We start from the raw sequence: 18452 nt of genomic DNA, 5'->3' as shown, positions 1-18452 counted from the left end.
TAGCTTTTGGTTCTATTGCCTAATAAGATACATCAACCCCGACTTTAAAAATATTTAATAACAGTCCCCCCTACCACCTTCTGAGACAGCAACTTCTAAAATCTCCGAATCTTCTGTGAAGTATTTCTCTTTACCTCTGCCCTAAAAGGACATTTGCAAATTTTAAAACTATGACCCTTAGTTCTAGGCTTGCCCAGAAGAAAAACATCCTTTCCACTCCAACTCATAAGACCAGTCAGGATCACGTCGGCTTCAATTGAGTCACCCCGCCCCACTCTTCTAATCTCTGTAGAAATAAGCACAGCGTGTCCAACCCATTCTTGCATCTCCTTCACAGCGTATTCCCCTATCTATCTTAGTATTGTTTGCAAATTTAGCCACTATGCCTTCACTCCCCTGATCTTGGTTACTGTTGTAAATTTTAAAAAGCTGAACGCAGACTCCTGCAGAACACTAATTGCCAAATCTTACTCATTAGACAAAGACCCCTTTAGGCATGCTATCAGTTTTCTGCCAGCCAGACAATCCACTATTGATGTTAGTATGTTGCCTCCTGTACCAAGATTTTATTTTCTGTAATAGCCTTTGATATGGAACCTGATTAAATGCCTTCTAGAAATCCATGTATAGTATGTTTATAAGCTCCCCTTTATCCACAATGCAGCATAATCCTTATGACAACACCAGCGTGTTGGTTAAATATGATTTCCCTTTGAAACTATGCTGATTATTCCTAATTTGCCTTCAATTTTTGCCAAGTGCACAGCTATGATTTGTTTGATGATTGATTCTAATGCCTTCCCCATGATAGGCATACTAAAGCTGGCCTACATTTTTTTTTCTCTGTCTCAATAAATAGACGAGTCATACTTGCTAGTTTCTGGTCTGATTGAATTTTTAATGAAACGATGGAGTTTTAGAGAATTAATACTGATACATCTACTCCCTCATTAGTGGTTCTTTAAAGGTGGTAGGATGAAGTCCATCTGCACCTGAAGACTTAACAGCATGCAGCTGACAGGTTTATGTCTACAATTTTGCATAATTTCAAGTATACTGAATGATTTAGTTCATTTAACAAATCATCATTCAGAAAACTTCTTTCCTTCAGGGTTTTTCATTTGAATGAATGTAATGACCCATGTCAAACTGCAGCTTTAAAGACACTGGGAAGATCATCAAAGTGGTCTTTCATGTGTGTATTTCTGCAGCCAACAGTGACAGATTGTTTAACTGTAGAAAGCATTACAACCTAACCAACCCTGTCCTATGTACTTCATAGTATTGGTCCTGTTTAGTGATTTGATTAAAGATGCTGCTTGACTTTTTTTTCCCCCCCCTTTCTAGTTTAGGATAGATGTGTCCAGTTTTCGTAGCTGAGATGGATATTTTAATGAAATAAGTGGTATATTCATAACCAAAGTAATCGCTTCCTCTTATGCCTGTCATAAATGGTTGACATTATATCTTTCAAGAGTGACACCAATTCTGATATTTGACTTGAATATTCATAAAAGGGAAGGCTGATTTCACTGGAATTTTTACTTTGACCATATTCAGGTTAAGTTGTATCAAGTATTTGCGCACTCACAAACAATATTTTTGTCACCAATGCTATTCCTATACAACTCCATGGAAGTTTACAGTGTAGAAGGAATTCATCCAGTTTATTTTGACTATATGACATGTCAGCTTTAGAATAATCCTATAGTATTTTCATATTAGACCTGAGAAAATTGTTTCAGCATTACTAAAAGCTGGGCCTTGTCAGGTCAGGAAATCTATTATGTACATACACAGAAACACAGTCAAATTGATCTGATCTACACTGTATTCTTCTGAAGTAAATCAATGGTGCGGAACAGGATTACATATAGCTAGAAATACTTTTCAATGAGAATCAATATAAAAGTGCCTCTTTGTTGAAACAGGCTCCTTCACAACCATTTATGCATGTATTTTTAACCCAGAGATATCAACTTCTGATGCCAAGTAAGTGTTGCAATGATGTGTTAACAGATTACAATTATTTGTCTTTCCTCTTTAGTGGAAACGTGAACAAGAATTTGATTTGCAGTTATTGGAAAAAGCAGTGAAAGGAGAGCACCACAATCTTCAAGATGGGTTTATAAAGCAGTCAGTACCGGTGGTGGAAGCTGACGTGGAACCACTAGACTATGATCTGGACCTCAGCAAAGAGGTGATAATATTAGTGCATTACTGCCAATTACCTACTTGTAAAGGAAGAACTTGCATCTTTTAAAGCACCTTGTACAGCCTCGGGACATCCTAAAGCACTACACAGTCAATTAATTACTTTTGAGGTTTAAACACTGCTACAACAGAAGCCAATTTGCACACAGCAGGAACCCACAGGGAGGCATTAAACAACTAAACAGTCTGGTTGTTGAAAGATGTGCTGATTAGTACACTGGAGAAAATAATATCACCAGGCTGTGCTGAAATAGGAAAACTGGTCCCTCTTTACTGCAATGATGCTTCGCCATGGATTCACTTAGCCGAAATGACTGGAGTAGGACTTGAAACCATGACCTCCTGACGTCGAAGCATGAGTGCAGTGACTGACACCTTATGTAAATTCTTACACTAAACTAAAAGCTTGGCTTTCAGAAGTAGTGTTTACAAAGATGTGTTGGAATGGCGTATAGTTGTTCCAGTTAACATAAAGCGAGCAGAACCAAAAGAAACAATCGGTTAGGGATCATAAATGAGGCTAATTAGCACATTATATATTGGATTTGCCCAAAGAATTACTGTTCTATGTAATAAACGCTTAATACCAAAGTTAATTGGTTTCAGTTAGCACATGTCTGACTTAAGTCAGACATGCTGTTTCCTGTTGAGGTGTAATTAATTACGTTCGTGTTTGAGGGAATAATAACCTGAAACTGGATGTTAACTCTCAAAAACAGGTAAGATGGTGTCCTATCAGATTGAGCAAGAATTCCCAAAAAGGAATCCAATCTCCCATGAACTCTTCCACTTTGTTTTAACTGAGGCAAGGTGTGGGGAGGGAAACCAATATGGTCACAAGCTCATTTAAGTATTGAAACTGTATGGCTAGGTAGTCTGAGCCTGTTCGAAAATCTGGCAGCTAATGGAAATAAGATGGACAAGATGCCTAAGGTATTCAGGTACTGCTTTTAGATCAAGGGGAACAGGAATATTTCCTTCACGCCCAGCAAGTGACCCAGTAAGTTAGTGTCCTTACATCCCATTCCCATCCACACCCTTCTAATCTCTCTGCTCCTTATCTCTGACTTCCAGTAGTATTGTTGAGTATTGTTACACTGCTGTCATTTTTTTTCTGTCCAACAGCTGACCTAAGTGTCCTCCCCAAAGGTACCTCCCCACCCCTTTGATCAGATCCTGACTCCTCACTCATCTGTGATCCATCTTAGTCCCGCTATTCCTGATTTTGTAGATTTCAGGTTTTCCAAATAAAATGCCTCCACTTTAAATTCTGTAACACATTCTACAAATCCGTTCTTTTAGATTTCTGAACCACACAACAGCCCTATAATGCCCCAATGGATCCCATCTCTGCACTGTACTCACCTCCAGACTAAAACTGAGTTTTTTGAGAACTGTTTAGTGCTGGGTCAACAAATGTATCACCTAAATAATAATTCTCATGAGAGAAATCATGCTGCAAAATGGCTGAGTGGTTCGCATTGCTGTCCCACAGCACCAGGGACCCGGGTTCAATTCCATCCTTGGGTGACAGCCTGTGTAGAGTTTGCATATTCTCCCTGTGTCTGCATAAATTTCTTTTGGGTGCTACAGTTTTCTGTCTCAGTCCAAAGATGTGTGGGTTAGGTGAACTGGCCATATTAATTTGACCATAGTATCTAGGGATATGTGGGTTGGGTGTGTTAGCAATGGAATTGCAGGGTTACAGAGATAGGGGTAGGGGCATTGGTCTGGATGGGATGCTCTTTGGAGGGTCAGTGTGGATTCAGTGGGCCAACTGGCATGCTTCCACACGATAGGGATTTTATGATTCTGTGTGACTGATAGTGCCGTGTTTGAAAACAAATCAAGTTGGAACTAGCTGCTCAAATAAAAAAAGTAAATCTTGAAAACTTGTCAGATGTTTAATAGAGATTGCCAAATCACATGGCTCCAGCTGTGCTGGTAATGTTATAAATATCTTACTTCGTATTTTCATTAAATGTTCACTGTAGCACAGATGACTTAGTCATTGTATCCAAAAGGTTAACTAGCTGTCATAAAACTCAAAAATGTGTGCTTTCACACTGTTATAAGTATCCTGGCACCTTTTATTGGGTGCAGTGAAGTGTCATATTCCTTCCCAGCTCCAGTACCAAAGTTGGCATTTCAGATATTGAAGTTGACGTAAGAATATTTACCAAAGCTTCTCCATAGTGATCGTATAATAAAATAAAGTGCAGATGCTGGAAAACTGAAACAAAAACAAATTGTTGAAGAAATTCAGCAGGTCTGCTTCATCTGTAGTGAGAAAGCAGAATGAACATTTCGAGTCCAATCCTTTTTTCCAGAGTAGAATTTCTCTCTTTTTGTTTCAAGTTCTTATATGTAGCTCATTTGAACTCTTTCAAACCATGCATGGTCAATCTACTCAGCCCACATAATTTTGGACTTCTCAAATATTTATTTTTTGATTTTTGAAAGGTATTGCTCACTGTAACTGTGCATCATCGTAAACATGTGTTTCTAGTCTTTTATTTTACCTTCCCCAATTTTATTCAAGAATTCGAGATCGAGGAGCATTAACTACAAATAGCTTTCTACCCAACTTTGAAGAATTTTTTTAACTTTTCCTCTGAAAAATCTTCATTTGTGGAGGATTGAGAAATGAATCCAGATCATAATCTTATCAGTCACTGTCACCTGTAATAACCGTTTCTTAAAAAAAACACATAATTTGGTTCCTCTTCAATTTGTATATGTATACATATGTCTTGTTTGGTGTGCTTAACTGTTTGTTATTTGCATCTGGAGCTTTGCATGAACACAGTGCTTATGCAAAATGTTTGTTGATCGTATCCCAGTTTTATTTGACTCGTTTGTGAATCATTTGTTTGTTGAGTTGATGAGTTTCAGTGCAGGGTAATGGCATTCTCCCAATTTGGACCCACTGTGCTAGCACCAAACTATTGAGTGATGTACCTGAAAGAGGAACAGCTGCCATATAATATTTTCCACACCAAACTTTGTCGACCCTCTGGACCTCACAGGGTACCAGATCTCTGTCAACCAGGAGAGGATGGAGACTATTTCAAGCAGCTGAGCTAATTTAAACACAGGCCTCAAAGGCAATGCCAGCCAAGTACACCAGGCCACCATCTCTTGTGTTACTATGTTGGTTCCCTATTTCTTTTCAGTTGTCAAAGCCAGACATGGTTCTAATTCCAGAACGCTACATAGAATTAGAGCCTGAGGAGCCGCTCACCAATGAGGAATATGAGGCAAGGAAGCGCAAGGTGCAAAAAATCAAAAACATCCTTTCCAAATTGAGGTACTCTATTCAGTTGCATATCTTTTTTGTATAATGTGTGTTTTTTTCTGAAAATGTATTTGTGAAGCTAAAATGTTAAGAGAATATACACTCTATATTTTAATCCAGAGTATTACAAAACAATTTTAGATCTTAATAGGATCCAATATTCTTAGTAATATATCCCAAAACATTTTTCTCCCTCCCAAATAGCAACTAATCACAGATTTTGAGACGTGCTATATTATTCTGTAACTATTTTGGGTAACGCAAAGTGTAAAAATGTACGTTGAATAGAGTCAAATGAACAATGTGCAACAGGGAATCGGGATTCTAGGTGCTTCCAGCCCTATTTTAATTTTGTAATAATTCCCTTATTCAAGAGGCTAGATTAACACTACCTTTGCTTCGTGTGTTGTTCGTAACTTTACTGCAACGTTCTCGACACACAGTTTGCCATGTAACCTCTCCCCAGGTAAGTGCTTTGGATTACATCAGGTTAAAATGAATTGTAGCTTCATTCTGGTCGTCATTAAAGAGGGATCTACTGCATCTGTAATAACTCTGCTGACAAGTTCTGCAATTACCATGTTCTGTGTCATAAAGAATTAAGTTGTTTTTTTTGTTCTGAATCAGTTACCAGAATGTGCAACCTGGAGTTAACTACGTAAATGAGAACTCCTCTGATCTCGACTCTCAGTTGCAGGAACGGGAACGTATCATCACTATGTCCTATGCGTTAGCATCTGAGGCTTCCCAGCGCAGCAAAATAGTGGCAGGTAAATGCCATACTTCCGAGTTCCATCTTTGAGTCATACATTTGAATGGAACTTTTTTGTGTAAAGTCTGATTTAATGTGTGCTAATAATTGAGAAAGTTGGCTTTAGGAACAGGTAAAGCTTTCTCTTCTCTTGATAGAGGCAGAAATTAGAAACTAAAGAGTACTGATATATCTCATATACCCACTGGATTGACAGTCTGTTAGTGAAATCTATTCATTTGTCATTGTTGTCCGACGAGACTATGCAAATCACAGAACTTTTTTTAAAAACATGAACAAAACATAAATTTTGTAGTGCAAGTTTATATGAAACAATATATTGACATGAGTTACTGTTCTGGCAGTGAGCCCCGAAAGACATTGTTAATATTATTACTATCTATCCTTATAGGTATGCAATTCTCATAGTAGCTCAGTTATCTTAACTAGACTATTAAAGTTATTCCTGATGTGTCAATTCTGATTATTGTTTAAAAGTATAACTTTTTGTTGCATCATAAAAATTTGGGGAAGTGAGTTGATTTTGATGTTCTGTTACAAATAGGTGCACCAGAATCTCTCTGAATGAGTTGACCCTTTTTTCTTTATTTGGAAATTTTCCGGCTTTTGAACACTTTTAAAATCCTTATTAAGAAAGACACCTCTTTGTTTCGGGGAACTGTCAATGTAAATTCATTTCCAAAGCAATGTTTTAAATGTAGCGGGTGTGCTGTCACCTCCAGAAATTGGGTTAGAGCCAACCCAATTGAGATGAAATGGCTTTTAACAGCTGGCTGACTATAACTGGCATCAACCCTGTGGGCAGTTTCAAACCAGACCCTGACGGACATTAGCCAAGTCTGTACCAAGTTTAAACAGTTTCCCTATTTCTAGAAATAGCTGGAGTGAAACTGTACTGCAAAACAATGCATAGATTCACTGTGTTTAAGGACATTGCCCAAGCACTGGAAGGAAGACATCAGACAGAAGTTTAGTTTATCCTTTTTTTGGTTTATTGCAGATAGCGACAAGTACTGGGCTGTAGTTCCGCAGGTAGAAGTAGACCTCCAAACAACCTTTCTCCATTGAAGGGCGCTTACAGAGGCAGCTTGTTTGACCTCTCAGCCAAGTCTTACTCTTTTCAACCAAAATCTATGTCTACTTACTTTCCAGCAAGTAGCACTGGATAGCTGTGAAACATGGCAAACAAACAAATCAGGTTTCCCGAGATCTAGCTCAGGCCGTGTTACAAATCTTGCTACTGTTCCAGCTGAGATCTACTAGCTTAAAGAGATCAAGCCTAAGTGCCAGAACAACTGATGTATTTAGCTATGAAATGATCAGGGGAATGAAACAGAAGTTTTATGACCAACTAAGTAACACATTCACTCATTTTAATTTCCTCTTCAGTGCTCCACTAATACTATATATTACCAGAACGATGTGAGAAAAATGCAGTTGCATGTTCATTGCTCTTGCCATATAAAGTGCAAACAACTCAATTTAATTTCTATACTCTGATTTATGGCAGTCATGTAGTGTTTTAATCATCCCTGGGGAAAGTGTTCACCAGTACTTCAGGGGAAAAAGAAACAGCTCTATCATGACATGTGCAGTTGGTTAGAATGCAGGCCTTTTACTTTGTGTTCTGGCTTCAAATTCGGTACAGATTAATGTTCTGTCTCTCTGCCTGCAAGGTTTAAACTGAGTAGGAGCATTCATAATTCAAGGTTATGAACTCAAAATTGCTTACAATGCTGTGATTACTGGCACTAAATTACTTATTTTGGAGGCCAGAGGATGGCAGAAAATGGAAATGTCAAAGTGAAACAATCAAGTGTGGTCTACTTTGAAGTTAGGTGTAGCAATGTGATAAAGTAGAACTACCTTCGTCCTTTATTTAATCTATTCTATAGCCTTCTATACCCTATAAAGGCAGGAAAAAAATGTTACAGCACAAAAACAGGATGATTTTTTATAAAAAAGGCCATTCAGCCCAACCAGCCAGTATTGATTTTTATCTTCTACCTGAGCAGTGGTCCTGACTGCAGGTGCCTCTCTATTCCTTAAATATTTTTCTTCAATCAGATCTTCAACCTATTCTCCACATTGACATGGCTTCTGCTTTGATCAGCAATTCTCTGTGCATTTCGCAGCCTCTTGGTGGTCCATAAAAACAAAGGTTTCCCATCACTCTGTCTGAAATCTGTTATATTTAGTGTTGTATCAATATCCCCTCTAGAGTATTCAGGCACAAGGAACAATATATTTCCATCACAGTGCTTCAGCAATGTTCCTACTTAGGGACTTGGAAATGGGTAAGGATTGCTGGAAGATAAGCCCAAAAATGTAGCGCTGGAAAAATACAGCAGGTCAGTCAGCATCCGACAAGCAGGAAAGTCAATGATTCAGGCTCTTTCCATTTAGGGAACCCAAATAACCAAACTTACCAAGTCCAACTAAGACCATATGTAGATTCCATGTTACCTATCAACTTCAATATTCTACGCCTCTTGCCATAACTTGGTATTCCACCTCAGTGGCTTGAGGTGATGCTTTCAACATACTGTGAACCTAAATCCTGCCAATCCTCTTCTGCACCTCCAGCTTTCATCCAATTCAAAGCCAAGTTCTTGTTATTAGCTATTTTTAAAAGCTTTTAACCAAAATATTCCACTTGCTATCTGACACCGAATCCATCAGGTATTGTAAAATCTGATTTCAACATTACCTTTGTATTTCTGCAACCATCTCAAACCTGGCCTTAATGCTAAACACACTAGGTAAAAGTGACTCCAGGACAGAATCGGCAAACTTCCAAGCAGTCTATGTAACTTCTCTTATTTCCTACTATTTGTTTCCCCATGACCTTTTCTAACTAGTTATCAATGAATATAACTAGTTGTCATTATTTATATTGATCTTAATCTTCTGCAGTAGGTACAAATATTGTTATTTGTAAAAAGAAAAATCTAGATACAGGAATTAAATTTTGATCACATCTCTTGGAAAATTGGTTAAAAAGGTCATTGAGAGTAGAAAAAAATTCACAATTAATAAAATATCCAAGCACCTGATATTACTTGCTAGTTCAGCTCATCTCTTTTTACCAATTTGGTCTTGTGAGCTCCTCTAAGCATTGCCCATTCTTATTGATAATTGAAGGGCTCTTGTATAGCACTGATAATGTCCCTACTGCCTGTAGCCCTAGCTGCAAATCCCACCCACGCTGGAGGACATCTGAACATGCTGATTAATAATAATCTGCCCGGGTTTTCTTCTCAAATCGGAATTTGTTACTTTTATACCAAGAAAACAAGTTGTGGGAATATTAGGTAGGTTCTTTCTGGATCACTGCCAAATTACAGTCTCCAGAAGGTGCATGACATGTATTTGGTAAAGAGCCAGGATTTCTCTTCCCTCTCCAGACCACCAACTGCAAACAGAAGCCCAGTCTTTATTTGGCACCTCTTCAGAGTACCAGACTGGAATTAGTAACACAGAAAAGTAACACGCCCATTGTTCCAAACTGCTACGTTGAGCGTTCACAATAAAATATGTCCAATTTTGGTCAGTTTAAGCGGTTTGGATTCAAAAATAAACTAAGCTGCTAATTCTGCTCAATTATGAAACAATTTTAGTACATCTGATGCTAAATTATTTTGATCTTGATCGGAAACATGTAAGAAACTGCACGTGCATATGAGCAATGAGAGTGCAATGTGGATTCTAAAGTGTGATGCTCTTTTGGTTGAGCAGCCTCACAACAATTGCTGTCTACAATAGAGTCTGACACTGGGGTCTGACTCGTGTTGGTGGAACTGTATCCAACCTGAATCAGTACGTTCAGAAAAATACAGAGTTGTGATGAAGATATGAATTTCTTGAGTTTCATTGTGGTTCTTATCATTTGGTATCTTAATCTAAAATATTACACCATGGTCGTTTGCAGGTATCTTTTACGTAAATGCTGATTGCAGCTGTGTGATTATTGCATGTGGGCAGAATATCATCAAGAGAATTAATAACATGCTACGAAATCACAGTCAATGAAATTTAAGACTGAAATCACAAACAAGCTGGCTAACACTGTAAAATTATCACTGTCTTGATGTTAACCCTTGTCTTTAACAATTTGTGCCTTTGTCTCTCTATATGTGATCCCTTCCAGCTCAACAGCAGGTCCATTCGTCTTCAGCACCTTCCCCTCCTCATTCCCCTCTTAGCAATGGATTCCACTACACATTTGTCTAAACAAAGTAAGAACTAACAGATTTTTAAACTTTTTTCCTACTTTAACTAGTCTGTGTTGATTTAAAATCTCAAATTTACACTGTATACTAATCTAGTAGCATCTTCAGTAAAATGTGTTCTTTAAGATTAAGCCAAAAAGAGCAATGTAGAACATCGTAACATAATATAAATAATGTCACGAGCTGATTCTTGCTTCCTCTTCCGGGAACATCGAATAATCAATGCTGCAGTCAGCTGTTACGATATGTATATTTCTGTTGTTCATAATTGCTTCTTTCATTTGTTTTTCTAGTCTATATGCTTAAGAGCAGCAACATCAATCTCTATGTAACATTTTTACTTTTGACAGTTTTTTTTTGTCTGGTATAATAACCAAAACCAAACACAAAATGTGAGTTACGATCCTACTATTTATTTATATTCATATAATGAAAGGAAGAGAAAGCAAATCTAGGGCATTTTATTTTATTTCAAAAGTTGTTGGGCCAAATTTTATGATTATGTGGAGAGATCTTCCCGTCAATTAGTATTTCTGCTGCATGTTGGAACCCTGAGGAAGTTCTTGCATAAGCCCATCCACACTATTTACTCAAGTTAGTTTAACCCTTTGTGGATTGCTCTGTGAATTAGCTGGAAATGTCCAGGGTTGGGCTGTTTATACTGACCTTGCTTGTTACATATCTATGTAGTTTTCATTAGTATTTAGGTATTCACTTTTTTGTTGCCATAGCCTCAAGAACTGGATTAATGTAATCTCATCTTTGTTAAATAGCATTCACACGATGAGCCAAATGCTGTCCTCCTCGGTCATAGAATCATTGAATTCCTACAGTGTGGAAGCAAGCCATTTGGCCCATCGAGTCCACATTCATTCCATCCACCTACTCCAGCCTTGTAACCTTGCATTTCCCAGGGCTAATCCACCCAGCCTGCACGTCTCTGGATTGTGGGAGGAAACTGGAGTACCTGCAGGAAACCCACAGAGACACGGGGAGAATATGCAAGCTGCTCAGTGTGGATGCCTGCCACTTTGAGGCAGCAGTGCTAACCACTGATCCACAGTACCGTCCCCCCCAATATCATCTTTCATGTTAGACTTGCTGAGTAGCAAAACTGTATTTCAACTGGAGTGCCCAAACATTCCAACGACAGCAAGATTTAGCGCCTATGTCTTTTATGTTCACCACTGGCATGGAAATGCTTGTCACGTCATTTGCACACACCACGATCACCTTGTCCTGTGCTTACTATCCTGACTTGCCTTTGGGTATCCTGGCTACTTTTTGGTTAAGGTCAGACTTGAATATTTTCACGGGGTGAACGAGGAAGTGAAGGTAAATACTGTTGGGCATGAGGTTAGGTTTAAACTGTCAGACATGAGGAAGGGAGGTAAACATAGTATGTTGCCTGGTGTATTAGGGAAGATGTGGTAAGAAGTGTTAACATTAAACAAAGAAATGCTGGTCATTGGGTAATGAATAATTGTCGGATACTACTTTTGAAAATGATTTTTACTGTGAAGCAGAACTAGATAGAGTACGATGTACACAAACTGTGCGATATTTAAACAGTAACAGCATATGGCAACTACTGCCATAAAAATGGGATATGATTTGACTTCCTCTGACTGCCTGTTTGATGAGGGAGCAGTTGAATTTCACATATGCTCTTCATTTCTGATCAAGCTAGGATGGAAAGTTCCAGCAAGGAACACAAAACTCGGTACTAGTAGGACAGGAATGGCAATCTGGCAGTGATTGCCACTGTTCAGAAGATTTAAGCTAACGTCTGCATGAAGTGTTTCACCAACTTGAAATTAGAAGTGGCAGAAGCTCGCTCCTCTTTCAGGAGCTGGAATGGATATGATGGTCAAATGGCCCCCTCCACTTCTGTAAACATCTTTGATTCTAGAAGTCAGATGTCATTTTTACAATAAGGTTGAATGTTGATGTGTTTCTGATTTAGGTTCAGTTGATATATTAGAAGCTTCATAAAGTATCAAAGTAAATATCTATTACTTTTTCTGTTCAGTAAGCTAATGATGAGGAATATTTGTTCCCTTTCCTGGTATTATGCAAAATTGAGCTGATTCTGCACGGGCAGACAGCAACATGTGTTGCTCCCCTAGTTACATTCTTCGTAAATAACTTTGATAAAATGCACATTGGCCACACAGTGAAAGAGTCCCTCCTCTTCCCAACCTCTCCCAAACCCCTGGCTCTAAGTCCTCAGAAATCAAATTGAATTCTTCAAACAACAAAGGAATGCCTAATTACTGCTATGAAAAGGGAAGTTTAACACAGCCATGTTACAGTTCTTTGAATGATACCTAGGATGATGGTCTGAGAGAATTTCCAATTTGATGTTTGTACACTCGATAGTTATTTTTGTGTTGGAATTCTGTAATAGTGCCATCTGGTGACAATTGAACAAAACAGCATTGCAACAAAATTACTTCCTAACAGTTACATATAGACGTGTACATACACTTGGGTAAGCTATTTCTCTTAATTAAAACTAGGAACTACTTATTTAGGTTTTATTTAAGGAAATCCTGGTGTAAAACAATGAACAAAGGTCTTTAGCCAGCTGTTGAAAGAATTTGGTGTCAGTTGAGACATTAGCCTAAGAGGATTCAAAAATGATAACCAAAAATTCTTTTTAAGAAGAAAAAAAAATTGCCTATCACTAAAAGTGAATCACATTAACTTCCTGTTAATCTAAATTAAGAGAATAGGCAGTGTGTAGTTGAATAGCCAGAGCAAAATGATAATTGTTGCACTTCGCAAAATGTTTCCATTAATAATGCTTGAATGCCTTCCAAAATGTTTAACCTGCTATATTTTTATATTAATTTCAGATTCTTAAACTGTGATTCCATTGCTTGCGAATACAATATATACAACAGAAGAACTTAAGGTTGATAACTGATCTGCCTGTTAAGTCAGTTGGTTGAAATCTGAAGCAATTCATAGAATCCCTATAATGTGAAAGCAGGCCATTCAGTCCTTTGGGACGCACTTTGGAGGGTCAGTGAGGACTCATCCAGATCAACCTCCCTACCCTATCCCAGTAAGCCAGAATTTTTTTATGGCTAATCCACGTAATTTACACACCCCTAGACAGAATGGGTAATTTAGCATTTCCAACCCATTTAACCTGCATACCTTTGGACTGTGGGAAGAAAATGGAGAAGCCAGTTAACTTGGGATACTCGATTTTGAATCTCAATATGTTATCCACTGTCATGCATGTTTTCCAAACAAAGCCGCAACATTATTAAAAACATATGTAGCGTATCAACACAAACTATTGCCATTTGCAATGCATAGTTCAGCACCTTTTTAAACTTACCTTTCAGAAGGTTCCCAACTTCATCACAGATGTCTCCCACAGTTCATGACTCCATTGAAGTGCATGAACTACATTTCCAACCAAATCAGGTGTGACTCCATCGAAAAGAGGGGTTTGGGGCAAAGAGTAGTGAAGAAATATGGTCTCCAATGCCCATCTCCTCATTGTTCCATTCGAAATTACCACGCTTGTGCATATCCCATTCCTTTATCCCTTGCTCTGTCAAAGGAACTGTATACAGGAATCCCAGAATCAGATCCTGCCCGGCATTTTAAATTCCTGCTTGATTCTGTCCACATGGATGGAGACACAAGACCAGCTCCTTTATGCCATAAAAACAGAAAATTCTGGAAATGCTCAACAGATTAAGAAGCACCTGTAAACGGATAGACAGAATTGGTATTTCAGGTCAATGACCTTTCATCGGACCTATACAAATTACAAATCTGAGCGTTATCAAACAAGTGTACTTGGGCAGCATTGAAAAAAGGGCAAAAAGGGAAAGGATGTAAAATGGGAGATTTCATGACATAAGATTAGGTGGTGCATTGGAGGTGCAGCTGTAACGTGAAGCAGTAACTAGATTGAATCTGGTTTTCCCCTATAGAGTGCATTGTGAGCAGTGGATGTAGAGTACTGAATTGAAATAAATAGTCAGTCATTGTTTCATCAGGAAGAATTGTTTGAAGTCTAGTATGATAGAGTAGGCATGCACTCACATGAAATGCTACTCTGGGGAGGATGTTGGCCGTGGTGGAATATCTCCTTCAGAGTGCTGAAAGGAAGAGAAGGAATGATGGGTTTGATGGAGCCACATGCTAGTGGGAACGTATAACTTACGCTTTGAGCTGTGAAAAGATGGCAAGTTTGATGGACAGAGTGATGTTTCCTTTTCCCGTGTTTGTAATAGAAAAATGGATGTTGTTTTACTTGATTGAACAGGACAAACTAACTTGAGGATTTGTTTTGTTCGCCACATTCTAGCCAAAGCCCTGGCTGAACACGAATAATAAACAGAAGCAAAGAATTGAACAAGGAAAGAAAATTGCAAGAAACCTACAAAGCTGATCTGATGAAGAACAACGCTGCATTGCAGTTAACCTGTACTAACCAGCCAGAAACTAATTAATCAACTTGTTTTTGTACTAAAACAAACAAGGGCAATTTTTCTTTAGTAAGCAATGAAACAGGATTGTAAAAACAGTAATTTACTGGATTAAGTATTTAAAAGGCAAACTATTTTTCTAAAACCTAAAGGATGCAGAAACATTCACGGTGGAAGTTTGGGTGACTCAGATATTGGAAACTAAATTTTTTTTCTTAACACACAAGTGTGTGAAGTAGATTAACTTTTTTAAAACAAAACATATATATGGTATTGCACTTTATACATATCCCATGAAAAGCTGTTTTGCTGCATTTTAGAATCAGAATGTATTAAAATAGATTTGTACAAAACATGCAATTGTTCAGAGCAATTTTGCAGTGTTGTGAAGTATGTTTAATTTTATTAGCCTGTTTTCAGCTGCAATATTATGTATTCCAATGGTGGCCACAAATACTTCACAAGAAAAAGAACCAATTTCGTGGTTCTCATAATTTACGTAAAAATACTGATCTATTTTTGAACCTGATATTAAAAATGTCATATTCCTACACTTTTTGGATCAATTTTAAAGTGAGTTTATTTTGTCTGAATCAAGCACTGCCAGAATGAATTATATTGCCAAAACCAAATGGATTTCATTGTTATTTCCACATGGACTCTTGCAAAGTAAGAAGCACAGAGAGAAAAGATATTTTGGAAGATAGTGATGGAGCATTGACACACTTTTGTAATTTGCAAGGGAAAAGGTTGCATTTCTGTAAATATTAAACAAAAGTTCAACAGGATTCTGTGTCTCTTTTCATAACCCTGAATGTATGCATACATTTGATTTAGTGATGGCTAAGACCTCTTTTTCTATGAAGTGGGAACTCACTTTGCGGTTAAATAGCAAAGATGCCACCTTCCTTGTCGTACTGAGTCATACAAAGTGGCAAACTCACCATTCTGTGTTCACGAAAGCTAGCATTCAGCATTACAGATTGCGACAGTCCTTTTGGGATAAAGAGAAGACTGAGAAGGTTCAGACACATATCATTCATCTTGATCACTATTGGTGAAGTTATAGGGAAAAGGCTACATATGAGCACAATTGAATAACCACCTTCACTTACAATCAGGATTGTATAAAACGAATGGTCAGTGCAGAAATCCCCAGCAGCTACCTTAAACCAGAACAAGCTCCTCCCTTCATGAAAAGTTGGCAGGAAATTGAGCACTAAAGGAAACAGAAAATCATTGGAGAGAAGTTGAAGTAAAAAGGTGAGACTTCTTGTGGATTTACGAAGGGGAAATCGTGCTTGACTAATCTTCTGGAGTTTTTTGAGGATGTATCTATGAAGATGGATAAGGGAGAACCAGCAGATGTAGTGTACCTGGACTTTCAGAAAGCCTTTGATAAAGTCCTGCCTAGGAGATTGGTGAACAAAATTAGGGCACATGGTATTGGGGGCAAAATACTGAGTTGGATTGAAAATTGGCTGGCTGACAGGAAGCGAAGAGTAGTGCCTGCCATTCCGAAAGCGACCTGTTTATCAGTGACCAGTGGGGTACCACAAGGTTCAGTGCTGGGACCGCAGCTGTTTATGATATATATTAATGATATAGACAAAGGCATTAAAAGTAATATTAGCAAATTTGCTGATGGCACAAAGTTGGGTGGCAGTGTGAAATTTGAGGAGGATGTTATGAGAATACAGGGTGACTTGGACAGGCTAGGTGAGTGGACGGATGCATGGCAGATGCAGTTTAATGTGAATAAATGTGCGGTTATACACTTTGGTGGCAACAGCAGGAAGGTAGATTACTATCTCAATGGAGTCAAGTTAGGTAAAGGGGAAGCACAACGAGATCTAGATGTTCTTGTACATCAGTTAATGAAAGCAAGCATGCAGGTACAGCAGGCAGTGAAGAAAGCTAATAGCATGCTGGACTACATAACAAGAGGAATTGAGTATAGGAGCAAAGAGGTCCTTCTGCAGCTGTACAGGGCCGATGTGAGACCACACCTGGAGTATTGTGTGCCGTTTTGGTCTCCAAATTTGAGGAAGGACATTCTTGCTATTGAGGGAGTGCAGCGTAGGTTCACGAGATCAATTCTGGGAATGGTGGGACTATTATATGTTGAAAGATTGGAGTGACTGGGCTTGTATACACTTGAGTTTAGAAGGATGAGAGGGGATCTGATTGAGGCGTATAAGATTTTTAAGGGATTGGACACTCTGGAGACAGGAAGCATGTTTCTGCTGATGGGTGAGTCCAGAACCAAAGGACACAGTTTAAAAATAAGGGATAGGCCATTTAGAACAGAGTTGAGGAAAAACTTCTTCACCCAGAGTGGATATATGGAATGCTCTGCACCAAAAAAAGGACTATAAAGTCAAAAAAAACCCACAAAGTACAACTGAGGTTCTGTCAGAAAGCTTCTGTTAATGTAAACTTACTTAAGGTAATAATGCTAAATTGACAATAGACAATAGGTGCTGGAGTAGGCCATTCAAGCCAGTGCCACCATTCATTATGATCATGGCTGATCATCCACAATCAGTATCCTGTTCCTGCCTTATCCCATAACCTTGATTCCACTATCTTGAAGCTCCCAACACTTCAAAGTAATAAAGTGTGAAGCTGGATGAACACAGCAGGCCAAGCAGCATCTCAGGAGCACAAAGGCTGACGTTTCGGGCCTAGACCCTTCATCAGAGAACTGCAGAGGAATTGGGAATGGGGGATGGAATTTCTGCAGGAGGGTGGGTGGGAGGAGGTGTATTCTAGGTAGCTGTGGGAGTCGTTGGGCTTGAAATGGACGTCAGTTTCTAGCTGGTTACCTGAGATGGAGACTGAGAGGTCCAGGAAGGTGAGGGATGTGTTGGAGATGGCCCAGGTGAACTTGATGTTGGGGTGGAAGGTGTTGGTGAAGTGGATGAACTGTTCGAGCTCCCCTGGGGAGCAAGAGGCAGCGCCGATACAGTCATCAATGTAACGGAGGAAGAGGTGGGGTTTGGGGCATGTGTAGGTGCGGAAGAGGGACTGTTACCTCTCTGATGAAGGGTCTAGGCCCGAAACGTCAGCTTTTGTGCTCCTGAGATGCTGCTTGGCCTGCTGTGTTCATCCAGCTTCACACTTTATTATCTTGGATTCTCCAGCATCTGCAGTTCCCATTATCTCTAACACTTCAAAGTATTTGATTTTACTTTTTAAATGCAACATGTTGCTTAAATAAAGCAATGATCAATGATCCTGCATACTGAATCCTAAGTAAGTAACACTGAATTATGGTATGAATTGGCACAATATATGAGAATGTATAATTTATATCTTGCCTGATAAAATGAATTATGAAAGTTGAAAATAAAACCATTTGACAAACCTTTAAAGATGACAATGAAAGGAAACAATAATGTTTTTTTTTAATACTTTGCTATGATGGGATCATGTTATATGTTTTACTGAAATGTTACTCTTACTTTATTTGC

The 18452-nt window shown here is 38.5% G+C and overlaps 1 protein-coding gene across 11 annotated transcripts in view; it reads left to right on the top strand.

Annotated features, from left to right (window-relative positions):
* plekha7b (pleckstrin homology domain containing, family A member 7b) overlaps positions 1 to 15758 on the top strand; it is a 442105-nt gene extending 426347 nt beyond the window's left edge. For 4 of the 11 annotated variants that reach the window (XM_048545398.2, XM_059652062.1, XM_059652061.1 and 1 more), the window contains exons 24-28: positions 2048 to 2200; positions 5391 to 5524; positions 6140 to 6282; positions 10435 to 10522; positions 14856 to 15752. In XM_048545398.2, the coding sequence (XP_048401355.2) occupies positions 2048 to 2200; positions 5391 to 5524; positions 6140 to 6282; positions 10435 to 10517 (513 nt within the window). In that variant the 3' untranslated portion in view covers positions 10518 to 10522; positions 14856 to 15752. Of the gene's footprint in view, positions 1 to 2047; positions 2201 to 5390; positions 5525 to 6139; positions 6283 to 10434; positions 10523 to 14855 lie in introns of all 11 variants that reach the window. The other 7 variants (XM_048545394.2, XM_059652058.1, XM_048545392.2 and 4 more) reach the window with 7 other exon arrangements.
* Positions 15759 to 18452: the final 2694 nt, after the last annotated feature.

Source organism: Stegostoma tigrinum, chromosome 17 (genome assembly GCF_030684315.1).
Source record: "Stegostoma tigrinum isolate sSteTig4 chromosome 17, sSteTig4.hap1, whole genome shotgun sequence".
Taxonomy (NCBI): domain Eukaryota; kingdom Metazoa; phylum Chordata; class Chondrichthyes; order Orectolobiformes; family Stegostomatidae; genus Stegostoma; species Stegostoma tigrinum.
The sequence above is the reverse complement of the archived record's forward strand: the minus strand, read 5'-3'. Positions and strand labels throughout refer to the sequence as shown.